We start from the raw sequence: 19,246 nt of genomic DNA on the forward strand, positions 1-19,246 counted from the left end.
GGATCTTTCGCCACCAGTTTAACAAACAGCCCGGCTACAAGGAGCCCCTGGGCGGGAGGGGAGCGGCGTCGCCTCCTCGCAGCTCGGGGCGCCGGGGGCGCTGGCAGGAGCAGGGGGGTACGGGGAAGCGCGGCGCGGCCCTCCCCGGCCCCGGCCCGGCCCGGCGGGGCTCTGCGGGGGATGGCGCCAGCGAGCCCTGAGCCTCGAGCACCGCGATGGAGGCACGGGGGGCCGAGCCGGGCGCTGCCGGGGGGACCCCGCTCCTCCCGACCCCGCCCGGTTTCCGGTGGCCGCCCCTCCTCCGGAACCCCTCCCGGCGGCGGCGGGCGGGGCGGCGGCGGCATGGCTGGGGTCCGGCGGGCACGCTGACCGGCGCGGGGGATGGCGGCGGCGCGGAGGATGGCGGCGGTGCGGGCACTGCTGGTGCTGGGTGAGTGCGGGCCGGGACAGCCACCGCAGCCTCCCCCGGGCAGGGAACGCGGGTCCCGGCGGCGGGGCGGGGGTGGCGGAGCTTCGCGCCTCCGCTCGACTCCGTGCCTGGGCCGCGCTGGGGCCGGCGGGCGGGGGTCCACGGCCGGCCCCGGGCGGGGTGAAGGAGGAGCGGCCGTGTCCGGGGCCGAGCCTCCGGTGGTCCGCGCCCCCCCGGCTTCCCGTGAGCCCGGCGGCGATGGGGCCCGCTCGTCCCGCCGGACCCGGGGGCTGCTGAGGCTCCATCCGCTCCCCGCTGCGGGCCGGCCGCGCCCCCGGCCCGCGCAGCCCCGCTGTGCTGCGGGAGCCGCCGGGGCGCCTCGCCCGGCTCTCCTTCCCCGGCGTGCGCCGGCTCGCCCTGCCCGCCCGCCCGCTCCGAAGGGGGAGCGTCGTGCCGAAATCCACAGGGATGCAAATACGCCAGACATTTGCCGTCTGGGAGGCGGCGAACGGGCGCTCCCGGGGCGGCGCGGGCTGGAGAGGGCTCCCGGAGACCCCTCGAGCGGGGCTCGGCTCCGGCCCGCGCCCCTCCGGCCCCGTGGGCAGGGCTGACACCGGGCAGGCTGCGCGGAGCAGCGCGTGGTTTTTCCTATGAATTCCGCTCAGATCGGACCCCCGAGGAAAAACAGCGGGCCCGCGGTGAGCTGCCGCCCGTGGAGATGGAGATTGACCTGCCGGCCGCCGAGGGGTTTTTGTCCCTTGCTGAGCGCATCTGGATGAGCGCTCTGCCCCGCCCCCCGTGCCACTCTTCCTGCCCGATCCCAGCTCCGCGGCCCCTTGGTTTTCCTGGCTGCTGCTGCTTTTCACCGTGTTCGGCTGCAGCGCCTGAACTCTCCTCCTCTCGCTCTGCTCCGTGGTATTTCTCCCCACTGCCCTCCGAGCACCATTTTCCTTGCCTGAGGAGCCCAAGGTGTTGGCTGTGCGTGAGAGCCACAGGGGCTGTGAGCTGTGTTCCAGCCCGGCTTTGAAGGGTCCCACGGCTGCCCCATGCCACATCACCTCGTTTCTTCACTTAGGAACCCTGGCAGTCGCTGTGTGCAGTCCCTTCTGTCTCACCGTGCACAGTTGTAAAGTTTGCTTTGCAGTTTCTGCTGTAAAATCAAGAGCAGTCTTAGTTTAGCACCTGGGTGGAATACCGCCTCGGAGGGAAAGATATCTACTGGGCTGCTGCCCGCCCATATCTGGAGCCGTGGCTGAGCCCTGCTGCCAGGCGGCAAGTATTGTCCAATTTACAGCTGATAAGCACGAAAAGCAGCACTTACTTAGCTGATTAGCACCGTGATTGCCATCCGCCTTGGCAGCCTCTGGGAAGGCTGTTTCTGGCGGGGGAGTGTGTGCTCTGAAGTCGTAGGGCCCTTTGGACCTGCCACAGCATTCACCTGTGTGCCAGGACGCTACCACTGGGATGTGCAAACCTGCCTGTGAGGGCTGTGTGCTGCCTTTCCTGCCACTCTGCAGTCGCTGGAGCTTCTGTACTGCTCCAATCCTTGTTTCTCTTGCTGAGCAGGATCACATCCTACAGCACTGGGAATAACATGCAGCTGTCCAGCTCGCAGACACTGTGAAAAATCTCAGGTGCCATCAGTGTAGCCAAAACGTGCAGTTCGATGTCTAGCTTTTACAGGCTGCTGGGAAGTTTTGTAGGCTGCAGGGCATTGTGTCTCTGCCTATGGATGGTGTTTGGAAAGAGCACTGGGGAAAGACCTGGGAGGTGTGGAGTATCCGTGGCTCACGCAGATCCTTTGCCATGCATGTTCCAGAAGTGCTCAGTGCCTGGACTGCTGCTCTCTCTTCCTCCACTTCCATTGTTCAGGGAAGCTGTGATCTTTCTGGCAGTGGCACTGCAGCATGCCAGATGTGTGCTGACTTCTGCTGGAACATGTGGTTGAAATGCTAGCAGAGGAAATATTTGCTGAGTCAACTTTCCTTTAAAGAAAAAAAAAACCCAAAACCAAAAGGTCTGTTTTGTTCTGGAAATGCCTCCATGTCCTGTGTTGAGCTGTGTGTTTCTGTATGGCAGTGCTTTTCTCATGCTTCCTAGCAAGCCTGGTCTTAAAGAAGAAAATTTATGAAAACAGGAGTGATCTGATCCCCCTTGGGACTTGGCTGTGTTCAGACAGTGCCCTGGGCAGGCTGGAACCTCGAAGTGGCAGGAGCTTCAAAGGCACGGCGACTCCATAGTCGTGGCCATAGGCACTTCTGTGTCTGCACAGTGGGCTGCAGAACCACTGGGAGCTGGCACTGGTCAGGGGCCTGTCGTGTTTAAAGATCCCTAAAGATGTGTTCTGAGCTCTTCATTGACCTGGAATGAAACCATCCTCTGAAGGCAGATGGATGGGCAGATGTTTGAACTGCAGCAAGCACCGGTGTTCAGTTGCCTGCTGGGTGATGAATGTTCTTGCTGGTTGGAAACCGAGTTTCCTCCCAGTCTGCTGAATCCCTCTTGTTCAAGGGAGCTGGGGGGATGGCAGCTCACATTTGCTAATTGCTCAGCTGGTAGGTCTCACCTTGTTTGGCCAAAGGCTGGTTCATGCTGCACCCAAGCAGAGAGGTGTGTGTGTGTCCTGGGAAGGCAGGCTGCACTTCCTCTGAAGGCCATGGAGCCCAAAGGGAATGGAGGGAAGAGGGGTAGGAAGAGAAGAGCCTCACCTTGAGGCAGTGGGCAAGAACATGAGGGCCAGTTTGGCTGTAAGTGATAAGGCACTTCAAAAGGATCTGAAGGCTGTGGGGTCTGGTTACAGGTATTTACTGGAGGATCTTTACACTAATATTTTTCTTGCGTTCGTTTCAATTCATCTGCTATTTAAGTTGCAAAGATCAAAGCTGTATTCCAGCAAGCACACATGGACTAAAGTAAATAGCAGGACCTAGTACACCTCTTCCCAGTGAATAAACACTCTTTCCTCTCTGAACATTTTCAAGCATACCTCTCAGGCCTGGAATGCAAAATATTTCACATTAGCAGTGGGTGTTTCCACTGCTTTCGATATTTGGGAACTTGGAACAAATGCTTATTTAGAAGTGGACAGACCTGGGTACAAACGTGCTCTTTGTGAAGGCAGTTGCTGCTGTGGTGTTTGGAGGGAAATTCCCCTGGGGTTGGAGGACATGCAATTGTTTGTGCAGACCCCAAGGAACAGTTCTCATTCTCCTAACATGAAGTGTTGGTCTCAGGGGCTGGGACAGGCAGCTCTTTGGAGGCCTGGAGGGCAGCAAGACTAGCAAGATGCTTGGCAGATGCACACGAACTTTCTTCATGATGAGGCTTAAGTTGCACAGGGTGTTACCTTTGGGTTTGGTGGGGTTTGCAAAGGCTGTGAACCAGCACAGTGGATTTTGCTGTGTAAGGGAAAGAGGCAGCCCCACCTTTGGCATGGCAGTACCTGCTGGAGAAGGCTGATAATGTCTGAGGTGGGAGAAGGGCAACTGCAGTGTCTTCCACCCTTACAAGAAATTAACCATGTCTGTGAGAAGAGCAGGAAGAGAGATGGAGAAATGATAATTTGGCAGCTGGTAACGTGTTGTTTCCTGGGCTCAGTGTGTTTCAGCATGGCAGAGGTGCCAAGGTGGGCGGCCTGATTCCATGTCTTGCTCCTTGCCTGGAAGATACTGGGAGGTGGCATCCCAGAGCTACTTAAAAATGCTTTTAGTTTGTTGGAAGAGCAGATGTTGTGTTGCACAGAGGGGTTAAAAGGCTGTGCTGTGCCTGCAGCATACCTTGTGTGCTGCCTTGCCTGAAAAAAGCAATCACACTGCTGGACACAGAAGGATTTGTTCTCTGGGGGAGACCTGATGAGGAAGGGGTGGGGATGCTGAAGGTTTTCAGGCTTTTCATGTGGCTGCTGCTAGAGCAGTGGCCATTCCCTGGGCTCTGTCATGGTGTGGAGGGGGTCATGGAGCACATGGGTCACATCTTGTTCCTGATGTCCGTGTGAGCTTTCAGCAACCTTGGGCTCTGGTTTCTGGGAGGCTGTTCAGAGGGAGTTGCTTGTGAGGTCAGGGGCCCTGGGCTCTTCCAGAAAGTTTTTCCTTGCTTCCTAATGCTGACACTGCTGAACCACAGCATATGGAGGCAAGCACACAGATTTTTGATTCTGGAGGATGTGGCCTGTTCAGAGTCCTGCACTTCCACCTCCATCCTACCAGACCCTGTCAGGATCTGCTGTGCTGTGTTGATGAGCTGTCAGCTTTCTCCTTTTTCTTGCCTATCTTGTGGCTGCTTTCCTGCACTGCTGTTGGATGTTACAGGAAGGAGCAGTGTCAGGTCACCTCTGAAGTCACACAGGACCAGCACATCCACCTTTGCATTGCAGTGGGAGCTGTTGACTTTGCCGTTTGGTTTAGAGTGGACAGCTGTTGTGCCTAAAAAAGGACCAGTCTGAAGGAAGGATCACCTTTGTGCAGAAGACCATCTCCTGTTTCAGTCTTCCTGTGCCTTCTGAATATGCAAGCAGTAGGAAGGAAAAGAGGCTTGCAAGGCATGTATGGATGTGGGTTGGTTTGGGAGCTAGACCAGAATCTTGCTTTTCAGGAGGCACACAGGTGTCTGTAGTCTCAGGGAGTGGAGAGCTGGAAGAACAGTTGTTGAGGGTCTCTTCTGGAAATGGGTGAAGAAGAAGAGTGAAGGCTGACTGTAGTAAAGCTCCTGTGGGCTCTTGAGGTTGGAGGCATATTCAGTGTTTTAAGCAGCTGCAGCTCTCCAGGTTCAGGCTCTAGATCCAGGTGCTGCTTAAATAGAGGCTGAATAGGTTTGTCCAGAATTTCCTGTTGTCTCTGCCTTCTTTGGCATGGGACAGCACAGTGAGGATGAACCCGTGCCACCCAGTCAAGGCAAGGACTCCATTTCTGGTCATTCCTTTGTTCCAGAGAAATAGTTGGCAGTAAGCACTGTTCTTTGTTTACCTGTGTCTCCTTTTAATCTGTGCAGCTCTTGCTGAGTAGCTGTGGAAGATCTTCAAGCCAAAACACAAGTGGTCTTTGTTTTAAAGCATCAATTTGTGTTGGCAGCCAGGTCTGCAGTGCATGTGCTTTTCATTGACTGCTGCTTCGGCTCAGTTTCTCACTCTTGCCAGCTCTTTTTTAAACTTAATACAGAAATGTTTTTCCTGAGCTTAAAAGGCTGACCTGTGCAGTACTTCTAGTCTTAACTTAAGCCTTGTCTTTTTCAGGGAAGCAGTCTCTGTCTGGTCACAGAATAGGCTGCTTACCTGTGCTTTGAGAGGTGACTAATACACGCTGTCTGATCAGCAAAGAGAGAGAGGCAAGGGGGGCACTTCAGAGTGGTTTGCAAGTTTCTGAAAGCCTGATCTGTGTGCCTGGGACGAGCAGTTTCGGTGTGCCTGCTCAGCTCTGACTTTTCCCAAGCTTGCTTGTCTTAGCAGTTTGGGAAAGTTGATGGGTGGGCGCTATTTTGATACTCTTTGCAGACTGTTACCGCCTGGGGCTGCTCCTTTTATTTGATCAGCTTTCAAAAATCCATCCTCTATTCTCTCATTTTGACCTTCTGAAATTGTTCTGCAAGGGCCTCTTTGGAGAATGCATTCTAATCCTTAAAAATTGTAAGTGCCATCCAGGGCAAGGCCCTTGTTGTAATTAAAACATTTCTGCTGGAAGTGAGCAGATGAATGCTGAGGTGTTCAGGTGCCTCCGAGAGCAGAATGGAAACAGAGTCCAGCTGTGGAATTCAGGATGAACAGTGAGGAGCACTCGTGAACTGCTGTCCCCTGCACAGGGGGTACACACAGGTTGTGTGTCAGGAGAGCAGGCATGGCTGGTTTTAGGTGATGATTCCTCCTGTGAGATGGTGCTTGCCAGTGGGATACCAGTGGTGTGTCTCCTCCTTGTCAAATTAGGCTCTGACTGGAATGGAGCAGGAAGGGATTTTGGCACCTGTGACCTGGAGCGTGCACAGGGCCCCTGAGCATCCATGAATTGAATCCACCACTGTCAGGTGGTCTGCACCTCTGGGAGGCTGGGATGGCTTGGGTTGATGGTCCTATTGTGCAGGATGATGAATGAAGAAAACTGATACCAGCAGATTCCTGTCTGGAAGGTGGTGTGACACATTTGATTTCAGGGCATGAGCCTTCCCTCTCTGGAAAACAAGGTGTTTCAAGCTGGGAGGAAGCAATGATTTGGGGCTGCTGTCTGTGCTGGGACCCAGGGCAGAAAGGGGCTGGGGTTTAGGTGAGGATTACAAGGCTGTTTGTATTTCAGCCCCTGCTTGACCTGTGTTCAGTTCCTAGGTGAGAGAGCAGTGTCCAAGAGTGAGCACTGGGCTCAGATCTTGGTGCTAACACCTGAGATGTTTGTAGCTCTAAGATAATAAGGCTTTGGAACTTCTCCTCTCCTGTGATGCTGTTGTGAAACGAGGTTTGTCCCAGCAGCAGGATTTTACATTTTGATGCAGCTCAGGCCACCCTGAAGAGCAGCCAGGACTGCAGCCTCCTGCTGTCGATTTGGGCAGGTTGGCTCTGCCCTCTGTCACTCCAGAAGAAAGCCAGACAGGGCTGTCCCCAGAGCCATGGCATGTGGAGGCCAGGTCCCATTCTGGCTGCAGAGGGGAGGCTCTGTGTGCCTCTGGGTGGGAATAGGGGGGCTGTCCTTTCTGTGAGTGATGCTGGCACAAGATAGGCACGGTATTGCTTAAGACCTGCTATAAACTCTCTCCTCCTTGCAGTTGCTCATTGGCTTCTTTGGGAGCACAAAGGAAGCCTTTGATTCAAACCATGCAGTGGCTGTCCAAATGGTTAAGGGCAGGACAAGCTGCTGCTTGCAAGTGCCTTTATTGCTGCACTGCAGCGTGCCTTGGTGTGTGTCCTGGCTCTGCTGGGGCAGCCCAGCACTCCTGTGGCACCGAGCTGCTCCATGCTGCTGGCTCTGTGGAGGTTGCTGGCACTGCCTGGATCACTGGGAAACATTAACTGGAGAAAAGATTATGGATTTTGTCTTTCCTAGCAAAGACAAGAGCAGAGAAAATAAAACCTTGTAGGGTGTCACAAAGGGCAGTGCATCCAGTTCTCCTTAACCATTCTTGGGAGCATAGATGGGTTTGTGCTGCTGAGGTCAAGTTGTGCAGTTGCCTTTGCAGAGGGACCAGCACCAGAAGTCTCTCTCAGCAGTTGCAAGAATTGTACAAATTGTCTTGGATGAAAAAAATCCAAAGCTTCTCATGAGTTACTTGATGTTCTTTGTTCCTCTCCATCCGTATGGCCTGCTGTAAACACCATGAGCCTGGCACACACCTGAGCACCTGGCAGGTGCTATGGGACTGTAGTTCCTGGGCTGAGACTCCTTCTGCAGCAGTCAGATCTTGTTCTGTGATCATTATTTCCTCCAGCCAGGTTCAAGCAGTTCTTTGTCCACCAGATTCCAAGCAAAAGCTGAGTGACAAAGGCAACACATCTGATTTTTTTTTCATCTTCTGAGTTAACTCCTGCTGGCTCTCCCTGCATGCTGTGTGTGTGCTTCTGATGTGTGAGTGGAGGAGCTACTTGCCAGCACTGACCCTCCTGCCCTTGTCCTGTCTCTATTTACTGCCTTTTTCTGGCTCAAGTGCAGCTGTTCCTTTTCCAGTTGTGCCTCCCATCTCCACCTCTTCCTGATTCCTCTTCTGTATCCAGACCTGCCATGGCTTGCCACACGCCCCCTTCTCAGACTCTGCTGTTGCTTGGTTTCTCTCCAGTGCCTGCCTCTGGGCACTGCTGCTTTCCCAGGTGTGGCTGTGGCTTCCTCCTGCCATCTTGAGATTGCCTTTGTCTCCTTGAGCCTGGCCTCCAGTTCACAGCAGGTGATGAGGAATCAGGGCTGGGCTGGGGCAGGGCTGCTGAGATGTTCAGCTGGTCCTTGGAAATCACAGGACTTTCTGGATAAGGATTCTTCTGCTCAGCTGGAGAAAAGTCTCAAAGCCACATGGCCTGAAGCAGAAAGCATTCATCTGAATGGTTAACATTTTGGCAAGGAAATAACAAAAGGCTGTCATCCTGGGCATCCTTCACCATCGTGTTCTGTTTCTGTGGCCTTGCTGGGATTTTGGCCTGCCTCCTCTCACTGGCTGCAGATGCATTCCTGCAGACAAAGGCCTGCCATGGGTTTGATGGAGCAATCCATTACCCCTGGGTTGCTGGGTGGCCTCACTGAGCAGCCAGGCACCTGCAGGTATCTCAGCACAGCTTTGTGCTCCCCAGGACCTGCTTGTTGAGTGTCTCTTGCCACTGTTTGTGTGCTTCCCTGCCATTTGGTTGCTGAGGGTGCCCAGGTACTCTTTGTTCTGGTGGCTTTGTACTGATACTCTTACTGACTGTCCAGTAAGAACTATTTGTCCTGCAGATGTATTGGAAATCAGCTTTTCTGCTGCAATGGAGAAAAGCACTTACTTTTCAAGGAGATCTGGTTAGGAGGAATTTCTGTTTCAGTGAGTGTGTGATAGCCAAGCTTTTCTTTAATTTGACACGGGGGCTTTGCCTTAGATTTATCTGTAGCAAATATTCTGCCTAGTTATTGATTTGTAAAATATTCCAGAAAGTGCCCTGCTGCATAGTCTTCCCACTCAGGGACTTTTTTCCATTTTTAGCTGAGATAATGTAGCAATGTCTCATAGAGAAGCTACCTCTTAATTAATATTGCATGAGCAGAAGAAATATTAGCTTCTCCATCTGCTTTCCTATTTTTGTGGCTTTTAATATAGATTCATAAATGGCTTTAATGAAAATAAACAAGGAACTGTTCTTTTCTGTGCCCTCTTTGCTTCCAGAGGTGACAGTGCAGGTCCAGCCTCCCTGGTGATGTTTTTCCCAGGAGGTGAGTCCTGGACAACAGCGCTTCCCTGCACAGTTGTAAATGATGGTTGTGAGATGGGGCTGATCTTCAGCTTTCTAGCAATGCAAAGAGGAGGATCTAGGAGAAATCTGCAGAGCTGGAGACAGATATGGGGAGTTGTGGGTGGTGCTTTGTAGCCAGAAAGAAGCCAGTGGCACATGGATGGAAAATGGACATGCAGTGCACAGCAGGCAGTGTTTGTGAAGGAGTGTTCCTGAATCATTTGGGTTGGCACAGAAATCCCTGTGAACCCAGTCCATCCTCCTGAAGCTTCAGAGGCAGCCAGAGCTCAAACCCCAACCTTGCAGAGCCCATTTCAGGTGTCTCCTCAGTGCCTTTCACAGCAATTTTTACCTTGCAGCAGTGTGGTGGCTGCTAGGAAAAGTGATTGCCTCTCCTGGGAGCTTCTTTCCTTCCTGTAGGAGGGGAACAAGCAGGTTTTTACCTTTGGTCAACCAAATGGTGAAGCAAGATGCTCCAGAGATTCACCTTGAGCGAGACCCACAGTGCAGCCGTGCTCCATGGGGAGCCCAGCAGTGGGATTGCCCCAGTCTGGTGTTGTATGGTGGCATTTCCCAGCCTCCATGAGTTCTCCCTGTTCCTGGGAAGGCAGAGTGCCTGGGTGCATGCTTGTGGGTGGGCTGCAGCAGGAAGGAGCCCACAACTGAATCCCTGCAGCAGTTGCCAGAGCATGGGTGTCGTTTTCAAGAGCATGGCACTGGATGAACCATTTCTCCCATGAGCTGTAAGCTGTCTGGAGAGCTTGGCCAGCTGGATCTTCATGGCAAATCCATCTGATTCTCTACAGGCACAGAACTAAGGGAAACTTAGCTGTAAATATACTGACGTGACCTGGAGAGAGATTTAAAATATTTATCCTAGAGCAGAGCTTGGGATATAAATAAGCTCCCTGTCTGTTTCCCTGCACGCAAGGCTCAGAAGTGCAGCTGTCCCTTTGTCCCCAGCTCACAGAGTCTTGTTTGGGACCAGCAAGTTGCTTATGGGTGGGCTTGAAGTCCATACAGATGGTGTAAACATGGAGCTGTCAGCAAAATGGAGAGGGCATTTGCAGTGGTGTAGATGGGAATTTTTGAGTGCAGCTTCTGTCCCTGCTGGCTCTGCTCTGTGGCTCTCGGGGTGTTTGTGGGGTTTGCTGCTGAGCCATGTGCTGGGTAAGGTTGTAACCCTCTGACTTGGCCCCCTGAGCGAGCAAGATTTGCAAGATGTCCAGACAAGCACAGCCAGAGGGAAGCACAGGTTTGGGTGGTACTGGGGGTGTTTTCTTCCTTCCAGTGGGTTTGGTGGCAGCACGCAGAGAAGCAGCTCACTCAGGCTCTTTCAATGGCATAAATAAGCTTCATTCTCCAGCAAACAGTCCTGGGAGGGCAAGGAGGGCTTGCAGGCAGGAGTGCTCCATGCCCAGTGCAGCCTTGCGAGCTCTCTTCATGGGAGAGGGGAGCTGGCTCTGAGCAGCAGCTCTGTCTCTGATGGTGCATTGCTGAAGCAGCTGGCTCTGCTTGCAGGCCTCGTGTGCATGCTGCTCCTCTCTGCTCTGCTTCCCTTGCCCTGGCCTCTTCCCACCCCCACCCCCTTTTGTCTTTACAGCCTGAGCTTCCATTCTCTGGAGCGCCTGGCTGGGGCTCCTGTTTGCTGAGGGGAAGTGCCAGACAGTTTTATGGAGCTTCTTCTGCTTTTTCCCCCCATCTGGAACAGTGTTTCAGCTGGAACAGGAATAACACAGAGCCCTGGCCAGGAGCTCCATCCACACACACACACACAGAGTGCTGTTCTGGGGGAATCCCTCCTGGCTGGGCTTGGGATGGCAGCAACAACGTCAGCCTTTGGCCCTCAGCCTGAGTGCAGGGATGTGAGGATGGGTTGGCAGGAGCTGGTGTGATACCTGGAGGTGCTGGCCCCAGCTGCCCTGGGGTGACACCTGTCCCTGGTGTGATACCTGGAGGTGCTGGCCCCAGCTGCCCTGGGGTGAGCTCTGAGCCCCACAGAGCCTGTCCTCACTGCCGGTCCCAGGGCAAGGAGTGATGAGCCAGCCCTGTCACAGCCCTGCCTGGCTGGCAGGACCTGCCTGCCTGTCCAACACCACCTGGGCTCTCCTCTGCCAGCAGGAGTTTTGCTTTAGTAAAGACATTTTCATTCTTACATGGCCCATGCTTAAATTGTGGGGGGAGCACCATCCTTCAAGGCCATTGCACAGGGAGCATGTGGCTCATCCTGGTTCCACTTGGCATCTTTCTGCTGTCTTTCCTTTAGTGGGAGTACCTCTGCTGTGCTGGCCAGGGGGCTTAACCTTCAGATCCCTGTGGCTCCTGCCAGCAGCACACATCAGGTGTTTGTGAGGAAAGCAGGGAATTGCTCAAGGGCTCAGAGCAAGCCTGGCAGAGTGGGTTGGCAAGACTGGTGGGTGCAGCAGGTCTGTCAGTGGTGCTGAGTCTCCCTTGAAACATTTGTGTGTCTCACTGGGGCTTGGCAGTGTCTGCTCAGGAGTCTTTGGCTGATGTCCCATGAAAGATGGTTTCCTTGAGCCAGCAGGATTCCCAGCTCCTGTGCTGCTGGGCTTCCCAGCTCCTGTCCCACTTGTCCCCCTGTCTCTCTTTATCTGCTACAAAGATGTTGGCCTGGGGGTCCCATGGCCACCACTGCCTGTGGTGCCCAGCAAGCAGCACTTACTCAGCCAACCCTTCCTTTTCCACGGGCCAGGGGCCAAGTGGTGCTGCCAGCACCAGCTGTGCCCTGAGTGTTTGGGCAGGAGGAGCAGTGATCTGGCTGCCATCTCTGCCCTCTTCCTCTCCCAGCTCCGCTGCACTGCACTCATGGCTTCTTGGGCTGGTTCTCTGGGCTGGCTGCTCAGAAAGGATATCTGGACTTCTCTGAGGGGCCTGGTGCCACCCAGTGACCCAGAAGAATGGCACTGTTTCCCTGGTGCAGTGTCCTCTGGAGGTGCCCGTGTCCCCTCTTGCAGCAGGTGCCAGGAGCGCGGGCACAGCAGAGCATGGCTTGGAGCAGTGTCAGTGTGCTCCCAGGGCAGACAGGCAGCTCCTGCAGCTCCAAGGCCAGTTGTTCTGGTTCAGCAGCCCCAGCAGTTTCAGGGAGCCAAGGAGCTTGGCTACCATGGGGAGTTCCCTCTCTTGCTCCAGTTTTTTCTGTTTGAGTGAGATGCTGGGAGAAGCTGGCACAAAGCTCAGCTCTCAGTTCAGCCCAGACACGTTCTCCTTAAGGACCACTAGCAAATCCCACAGCCCTGGGGACAAACTGTGCAACCTGGTGTCTGCCCCACAAGATCAGCCCAGCCTGCAGGGGGGTTGACAGCAGTCCTGCTTGGCTTGGGAATGAGTAGGAACCTCCCAAAACACTCCCATTGCTCTGTGGCTGCAGAGTGGCACCCCTGCTTGCTGTTCTTGTTCATTGCCAGAGTAGCAGCTCGTTCTTCCCTCACTCCCCAGCCACCTGTCCCTGCAGGTGAGGGCATCTTCAGAGGGCACCATCACATTCTGCTGCTTTGGAGTGGCTGCTGCCTGGCTTTGAGCACACAGGAAGGCAGGGTCTCTGCTACCTGCTGGTGTAAAGGTTATGGCAGGGTTAGGAAACTGAGCTTGGGATGGTCTTGGAAGAAGCAAGCGTGTGGGATGTGTGGCTGGGGAGAGGACTGGGATTCAGAAGGTCTGGGCTGGGGAAGTAGGAAGGGCAGCATGAGGAACAGAGGCAGGGAGCCCCAGACGAGTTTGAGCTGGGCAAGTGAATGAGGTCCTGATGTGCTGGCAGCTGCCAGGAGTCTGCAGCTGGTTTCCTGGGCTCAGTGTCCTTGTGCTGAGCCTTTTTGTCAGTTCTGATGGCCTGCAGCAGATGTGTGAGCAGTACCTGCCTGCCTTGGCATGGGGCTGTGTGCAGCAGAGGCTGCCCTGCTGTGTGTGGCAGTGAGCTCTTCCCAGGGCCAGCTGCATCCCAGCACATCCCTGGCAGTGCTGCCTTGGTGTCTGCTCCAGCAATTGATTCACTGCTCAAACACCAGTGGCTTCTTGTTCTGGTTTCTTGTGATAACTGCTCAGAAACTGGGCTTGGCCATTCCCATGTATGGGATCCTGGAAGGATAGGGACACCCCAAAACTTGCAGTGTCTCTCAACAGTTTTTGGGAGGCTAATTGCTAAGTGGTTGCTGCTTTTTCCCCTTTCTTTTTTTTTTTTTTAATTTTTTTTTCCCATTCTAAAGCTTTCTTTGCAGGGCAGAATTGGTTTCTCAGTATTTGCTTGGTGGTGTTCCACACAGAAAGCAGCAGAGAGAGGTGGTGTGGGACACCTGGAGCCAGCTCAGTGGTGGTGTGCAGGCATCATGTCTCTTGCAAATCTGGAGTGAACTGCCCCAAAGGCAGAGGTTCAGTGCCCATGTGGGCAGACCCACACTCTCACAGCAGAGCTGCTGGATCCAGATGTGTGATACAATCACAGATGATGTTTTCCCAAGTTCCCAGTCATCTAGATCCACCACAGCATGACCTGGAGCTCCTGTGTGCTGGTCCAGTTTCTCCTGCCTCATGGAGCCACTCTAGCAGAGCATTTCTTGGAAATGCTGCTCTGTGCCCATGATTGCTTTCCTGGGTGCAGAGTGAGTTTTTGATTTTACTTTAACTGGGACAGGAAAAGATGTAGTTTTAAAAACCTTATATGATGAGTGCCCAAAGACTTTCCAGATGTTGTGCTGCTCTCTGTTCAGAGCCCCTTGCCTGAATCAAACCATTTCCATCTGGCCTGCTGGTTTATTGCAAGCCTGCCCATCTGAGAGGCTCTCTGGACTGGAACCTCTCGCATGGAGGATCGCTCTGGCTGGAAATAATTTGGGGATGCAAAATATCTCTGGGTGTTTGGCTTGGCTGCTGCTCCAGCAGTGGAAGAGCTGTGTGTGGAGCAGGCATGCTCCCAGCTGCTGCTTTTTGTGGCTCCAGGGGCCTGCCCAGGAGGCAGGGGGGGGTTCCTCACCTTACTGAGCATTCATGATTTTCCTTGCTTGCTTCTATGGCTTCAGCTGGTGCAAGTGAGCCTGCTGGCTCTGTGCTTGTGACCAGCACAGAGGAAAAGCTGACCCATGTGTCCTTGTTCCCTGTTCTGGCATGCCAAAAATCTGCTTTTATATGAGCGTGCTCATAATGAGCTGTGCCAGGAAACACATGGCTTGCTGGAGACATGAATGGGAGGTCTGTATGGGGCCCTGTGCTCACTGGGAGCCTCACAGGGACAAAGAGCAGATGCTGGTGTGCTCTGCTTGCTCCGTGGCAGTCTGTGTCCTGTGGGCTGCAGAGCATGGGGAGCAGAAGATGGGATCAAGGAACGAAGTGCTTGGCTGATCCAGTGGTGGCAGAGAGGCCAGGACAGGAGGCCAGGTAAGTGGTTTTACTGCCTGCTGATCTTTGTGGCTCTCCTGCTCTGGAGAGGGCTGGCTTGCTGCTCTGGAGATGTGGCTGTTTGCAGTGAAGGCTGGGTTGGAAGGAGCCCAGGCACTGCAGGCAAGCAAAGTGCTGCTAATAGCCTAGGATGACAATTGTGGGTGGGGATGAGGGAGAACAGGAGAGATATGCCAAGCCCATTGGGCCCTAGGTAGCATGTGGGCAGAGGGGCTGTGCAAGCTGTGCCTGGCTGCAGCAGGAAGAAAAGGCTCTCAGGGCAGAGTTGCAGTCCTGAGCAGCAGCAGCACTTCAGTGTCTGGAGTGCTTCTCCCTTGTAGGGAGTGCTGCCAGGGCTGCATGGGCTGAGCTGGTGCTGAGCAGTGCACACACAGCACATGAGGAGTTAAACCTGCCTGCAGGCACTGGAGCCTTGTTCTGACAGAGGGCTTGTCAAGTCCTCTGGACCAGCAAGCTCAGGATGCTCTAGCTCAGTGATTTCATTGCCCAGCCTTTGGAAGCAGGCCAGGGCTTGAACACAGAGTTTGCTGCTCTTTGATCCAAGAGTGACTAAAAGCAAAGCCCAAGTGCTGGAGCCATTCCCGAGGACTTGGCAACTGAAGGAATTGCTGCCTGCAGACAGTGATGTTTAAGTTGCTCCTAAAGACAAGACCTGCTTGATAATGCTTTCTGAGAGTGTGATATTGAAACCTGTGAGAGGCCAGAACCCCAAGCCCTAACACCATCCCTGCTGTCCTTAGGATGGAGCACAGGTCATGGTGTTTTCTGAAGATGTGCCCGTGGTTGCCATTGACACCACACTTCTGCTGTGGCCTGATTGTCTTTCTCAGAGAAAAGGTGATAAATCAGTCCTGAGTGTGAGCTTCTCAGTCTCTTCTGCTCTTTTTCCTTTGGGGACTGTCTTTCTTGTGGCCCCTAGCTCTGCCCCTGGGCTTGCAGGGAGCCAAGTCACCTTCCAAGCTGTGGCTCTGGTTTGGTGGTTTTGCTTGGGGTTAGCAGCAGCTAAACATGCAGCTGAGGGATGCAGTGGCAGCTCTGCCTGTGCCTGCCTTGCCTTGTTACAGAGGTTTTACAGAGTTTTACAGAGCTGGGAGTGAGTGCATCAGCTCATCCAAATCCTCCTTTTCCTTAGTGGTTTCTCATCAAAGAGCAACAGCCTGTATTGCTGCTGGACAATTTGTTTATTCAGTGGTCTGAGCAGTGGCAGGGGCAGAAGATGAAGGTCACAGTGTGGATATGTGGGGTGGCCATGTATTGAGAATGGGTTTGAGGGGGCTAAAAGCTGTCACTGCCACCTTGCTTTGCTGAGGTCTGTTAGTTAGCTGGCACACCCAGAGCTGGTAGCTGAATTAAAAAGTGCTGAAAGGGTCTCTTAATCCTGGTCTTTCAGTCTGAATCTGAAGTGCTGCAGCCTGGAGATAGATTTAGGCTACTCCTGCTGTTCACCTCAAATTAGAGGTGGGGACTAAGGCATCTCTGGCCAGGCCACCTTGCTCTCTCCCAGCTGTATCCCTGGACTCTGTTTGCAGGGAAGTGCAATGTGTGGCTGCTGCAAGGGGCCCAGGGCCTTCCCTCAGTGAACTGCTGGGGTGCTGCAAGGGCCCTGCAGGTTTGGGGAGCCAGGAGGAGCAGGCTTCCCAGGAGGAGTGCCTTCCCAGGGAGCATGGCATCTTTGCTAGCTATGAATGGAAATGGACAGGGAGCAAATGTTCAGCAGTGTGTTATAAAGGTCTCTGTCTCCTTCAGTGCTGAGCTGGTGGTGTAAATACATTCAGCTCCTGCCCCAGGTCTGAGACCTGCACACTCCTTGTGCAGCCCCAGGAAGAGCTGGCTCCATGGTGGAGCTGGGACAGCTGTGAGCTCCTGGCTCTGGCATGGGAGCATGGGAGCTCCACTCTGCTTTGAGAGGCCAAACAGATGCTGGCCAGTCGTGTCCTCTGCCAGAAACAGCTGGCTGGGCCAGTTTTTGCAGCTGGCTGCTTCCATCACATCTTGGTACTTCTGGGTCTTAGTTTTGTTTCCTCTAAGCCAGGTTTTCCCCCTCCATAGCTGGGGTAGATCTGAGGCCTCCTGCTGGCAGGGAAGAAGAGGAAGAGGATGGCTTCCTTTTAGGGAGAAAGGATGGATGCAGTTTGGGTGCTCTGGGCTTTGCTGTCCTGGGCACTGGAGAGGAATTGCAGCTCCTCTAAACTGCTGTTCCAGGTGCAGAGCATTAAAGAAATTGGCTTGCACATCTGGCTGAGCTGACCCAGGGTGAATTTTGCTGAAGTGCTCCTGGAAGCAAGTCTGCAGAATAATGCTCCTGGGGCCTGGCTGGAGAATGGGGCTGGGCTACAGGCTGCAGAAGCACCAGAGTGCTGGGCTTGCTTTCCAAACCAGGAAACCTTATACTTGCACAGAGCCCTCTCCCGAATCCCATTCCCATGCTTTTAGCTCCTGGTTTGGTTGCAAGCAGCTTTGGGATTACTCATATCCTGTGGTGTCTCAGAGATTGGTAAACTCTTGGGTACAAAGTGAAATGGATCCTCTCCTTTTCCCTCTCTGTCCTTTGTCCAGAGCTCTTTTATTTCAGAGGAGCTGGTGCCCAGGAGCTGCACACTGGGCATGGCGGGATGGGGGCAGTTGGGGTGGGTGGAAACATGGATCTCCCCCAGGGCTGGGCATGTGGAGCACTGCATTGTGCTTTCCCCAGCAGGGCTGTAGGTGAGAGAGGTGCCTGTGCACTCAGCAGGAATCTGGGGCTGTGCAGCAGCTGAAGGCTTTGTGGTTGAGGCCGCATTCCCAAGCGATGTCGTGAGGCAAGGAGACCGGGATTTTTGGATTGTTTCAAGATGTAGGCAGCCTGGCCTGGCAGGCAGGGCAGGAGATGTGCTGCCTGGTCTCCTCAGCTTGCAGGGTTTCTCTGCAGCACCCAGGTGGTGCTGGGTGCTGGAGTGTCCCCAGGTGAGCCTGTGGAGCTGGCACTGAGGCATTAAAGCAGTGAATTCTAGTTAGCACTTCTGGCTCTGGAGAATAGTCCCAAAGACATTCCCAGTCCGTGCTGAGTCTGCTGCCACATCACTGCATTAATGCTGTGGCAGCCTTTGAAGGGAGTGGCTACCATGGGGCTGGGTGTCCTTTACCAGAGGTGTGGAGAGTTCTTTGCTTCCTGCCAATCCCACAGGATTGAAAACTTACTCTGCAGAGCTTCAGACAGCAGAGACTGACTTCATAGAGTTGCTCAGAAGTCTGTCCTGGATATGGCTTTGTTGATTTTATTTGTCACCCTGAAATGCTCTGCATGTGCTCAGGCTGGAGTCCAGCAATGGCCGAGTCCTGGTTGCAGCCCCAAATTTCTCCTCACAGAGAAAAGCAAGGCACAATTCTTCCCAAGAATATTTCTGGGTTTCACATTCTCTGAACCTCAGAGAAAGAAAACACAATTCTTATCATTTGCTGTGCCTGTGTTTGTGCAAAAGGAGAATGCAGTATGGAGATTGTTTACCCACAGTGATGGTGTTTTGTTTCCTTGGCCTGTCAGGGCCAGGGGTGTGTGTGTGTTGGGACTGTTGGGTGACAGTCACGAGTTGTGTGCAGAGTTGAGTTGCTTGGCAGGTTCAGTTTTAGATGTATAGAATAATATGGTATAATAAAGTAATTAATTAGCCTTCTGATAAGATGGAGTCCTCCTCATCATTCTCTCTCCCCTCGTCAGGACTGCCTGCAAATTCAATACCTGGGGACACCCCAAGACAAAAAAGTGCATTGAGAGACCCTTGTTAGAAACTAGGACTGGTAATGCAGGTGTATTAGTGTCACTGTTTTTCCTGGGGTAAAGCTGAGGATCCAAAAAAATGAAATTAGTTTTGAGCAGAGGGTACCACTGCCTGAAGGATGCTGTGTTCCTGCACTCAGATCTTTGCCAGAAGGATGATCTCACAGCCAGGATGGGATCCGAGCTCTTCTCTCCATCCTTGTGCATCCTACTAGTCCATGTCCCCTCCCTGCAGATGATTTGCTTTGTGGTGTGTGAGGATGATACCCTGAGGACCTGTAGGTACCAATTGAACCTCCCTGCACAATTCACTTAACCTTTATCTATTACCTCAACAGGAGGGTTTTGCATTTCAATTGAGTATCCTTTGGGTAGCACACCACTGGGTGTTTTCGAGCGTGCTGCATTTCAAACATGTTTATCTAATCTGGCTGAAGATCTTTCCTGGAAAGCTTTCTGGAGGCACAGTTGAGACAGTTTTAGTCCAGAAACATGTGTGGAGGGTTTCTTTTTCTCCCAGCCAGGGGTGGCTGGTGTCACATGCATGTGCAGGGGCCGGACGTTTGCCAGCACACACATTTGGGACTGCTCGGTGCTGGCGTGGGCTTTGCAGGACCATGGCTGGCCCAGCTGTGTGGCTGGGGGAGAGCTCTGCTCTGCCTCTGTCTTGCTAAGGCTGATGTGGCATTGCTGGATCGTTTTGGAGGTGACTCTCACTAAGGGAAGCGTTTTGCTTCGTTCAGCAGCTCCCAGCAATGTGTCCCAGCCCAGATGAGCTCATGAAACCACAGCAGAAGCT

General features: G+C 53.6%; 1 protein-coding gene across 2 annotated transcripts in view; it reads left to right on the forward strand.

Moving 5' to 3' along the window:
• The first annotated feature begins 274 nt into the window (after nt 1–274).
• Nucleotides 275–19,246, forward strand: part of PTK7 (protein tyrosine kinase 7 (inactive)) — a 35,143-nt gene continuing 16,171 nt past the window's right edge. For both annotated transcript variants that reach the window (XM_071421393.1, XM_071421403.1), the window contains exon 1: nt 275–430. In XM_071421393.1, coding sequence (XP_071277494.1) covers nt 382–430 — 49 coding nt within the window. In that variant the 5' untranslated portion in view covers nt 275–381. The remainder of the gene's footprint in view (nt 431–19,246) is intronic.

The sequence above is a fragment of the Agelaius tricolor genome, unplaced genomic scaffold, assembly GCF_023055355.1.
Source record: "Agelaius tricolor isolate 1412-34295 unplaced genomic scaffold, bAgeTri1.0.p SCAF_1, whole genome shotgun sequence".
In the NCBI taxonomy this organism is placed as follows: Eukaryota; Metazoa; Chordata; class Aves; order Passeriformes; family Icteridae; genus Agelaius; species Agelaius tricolor.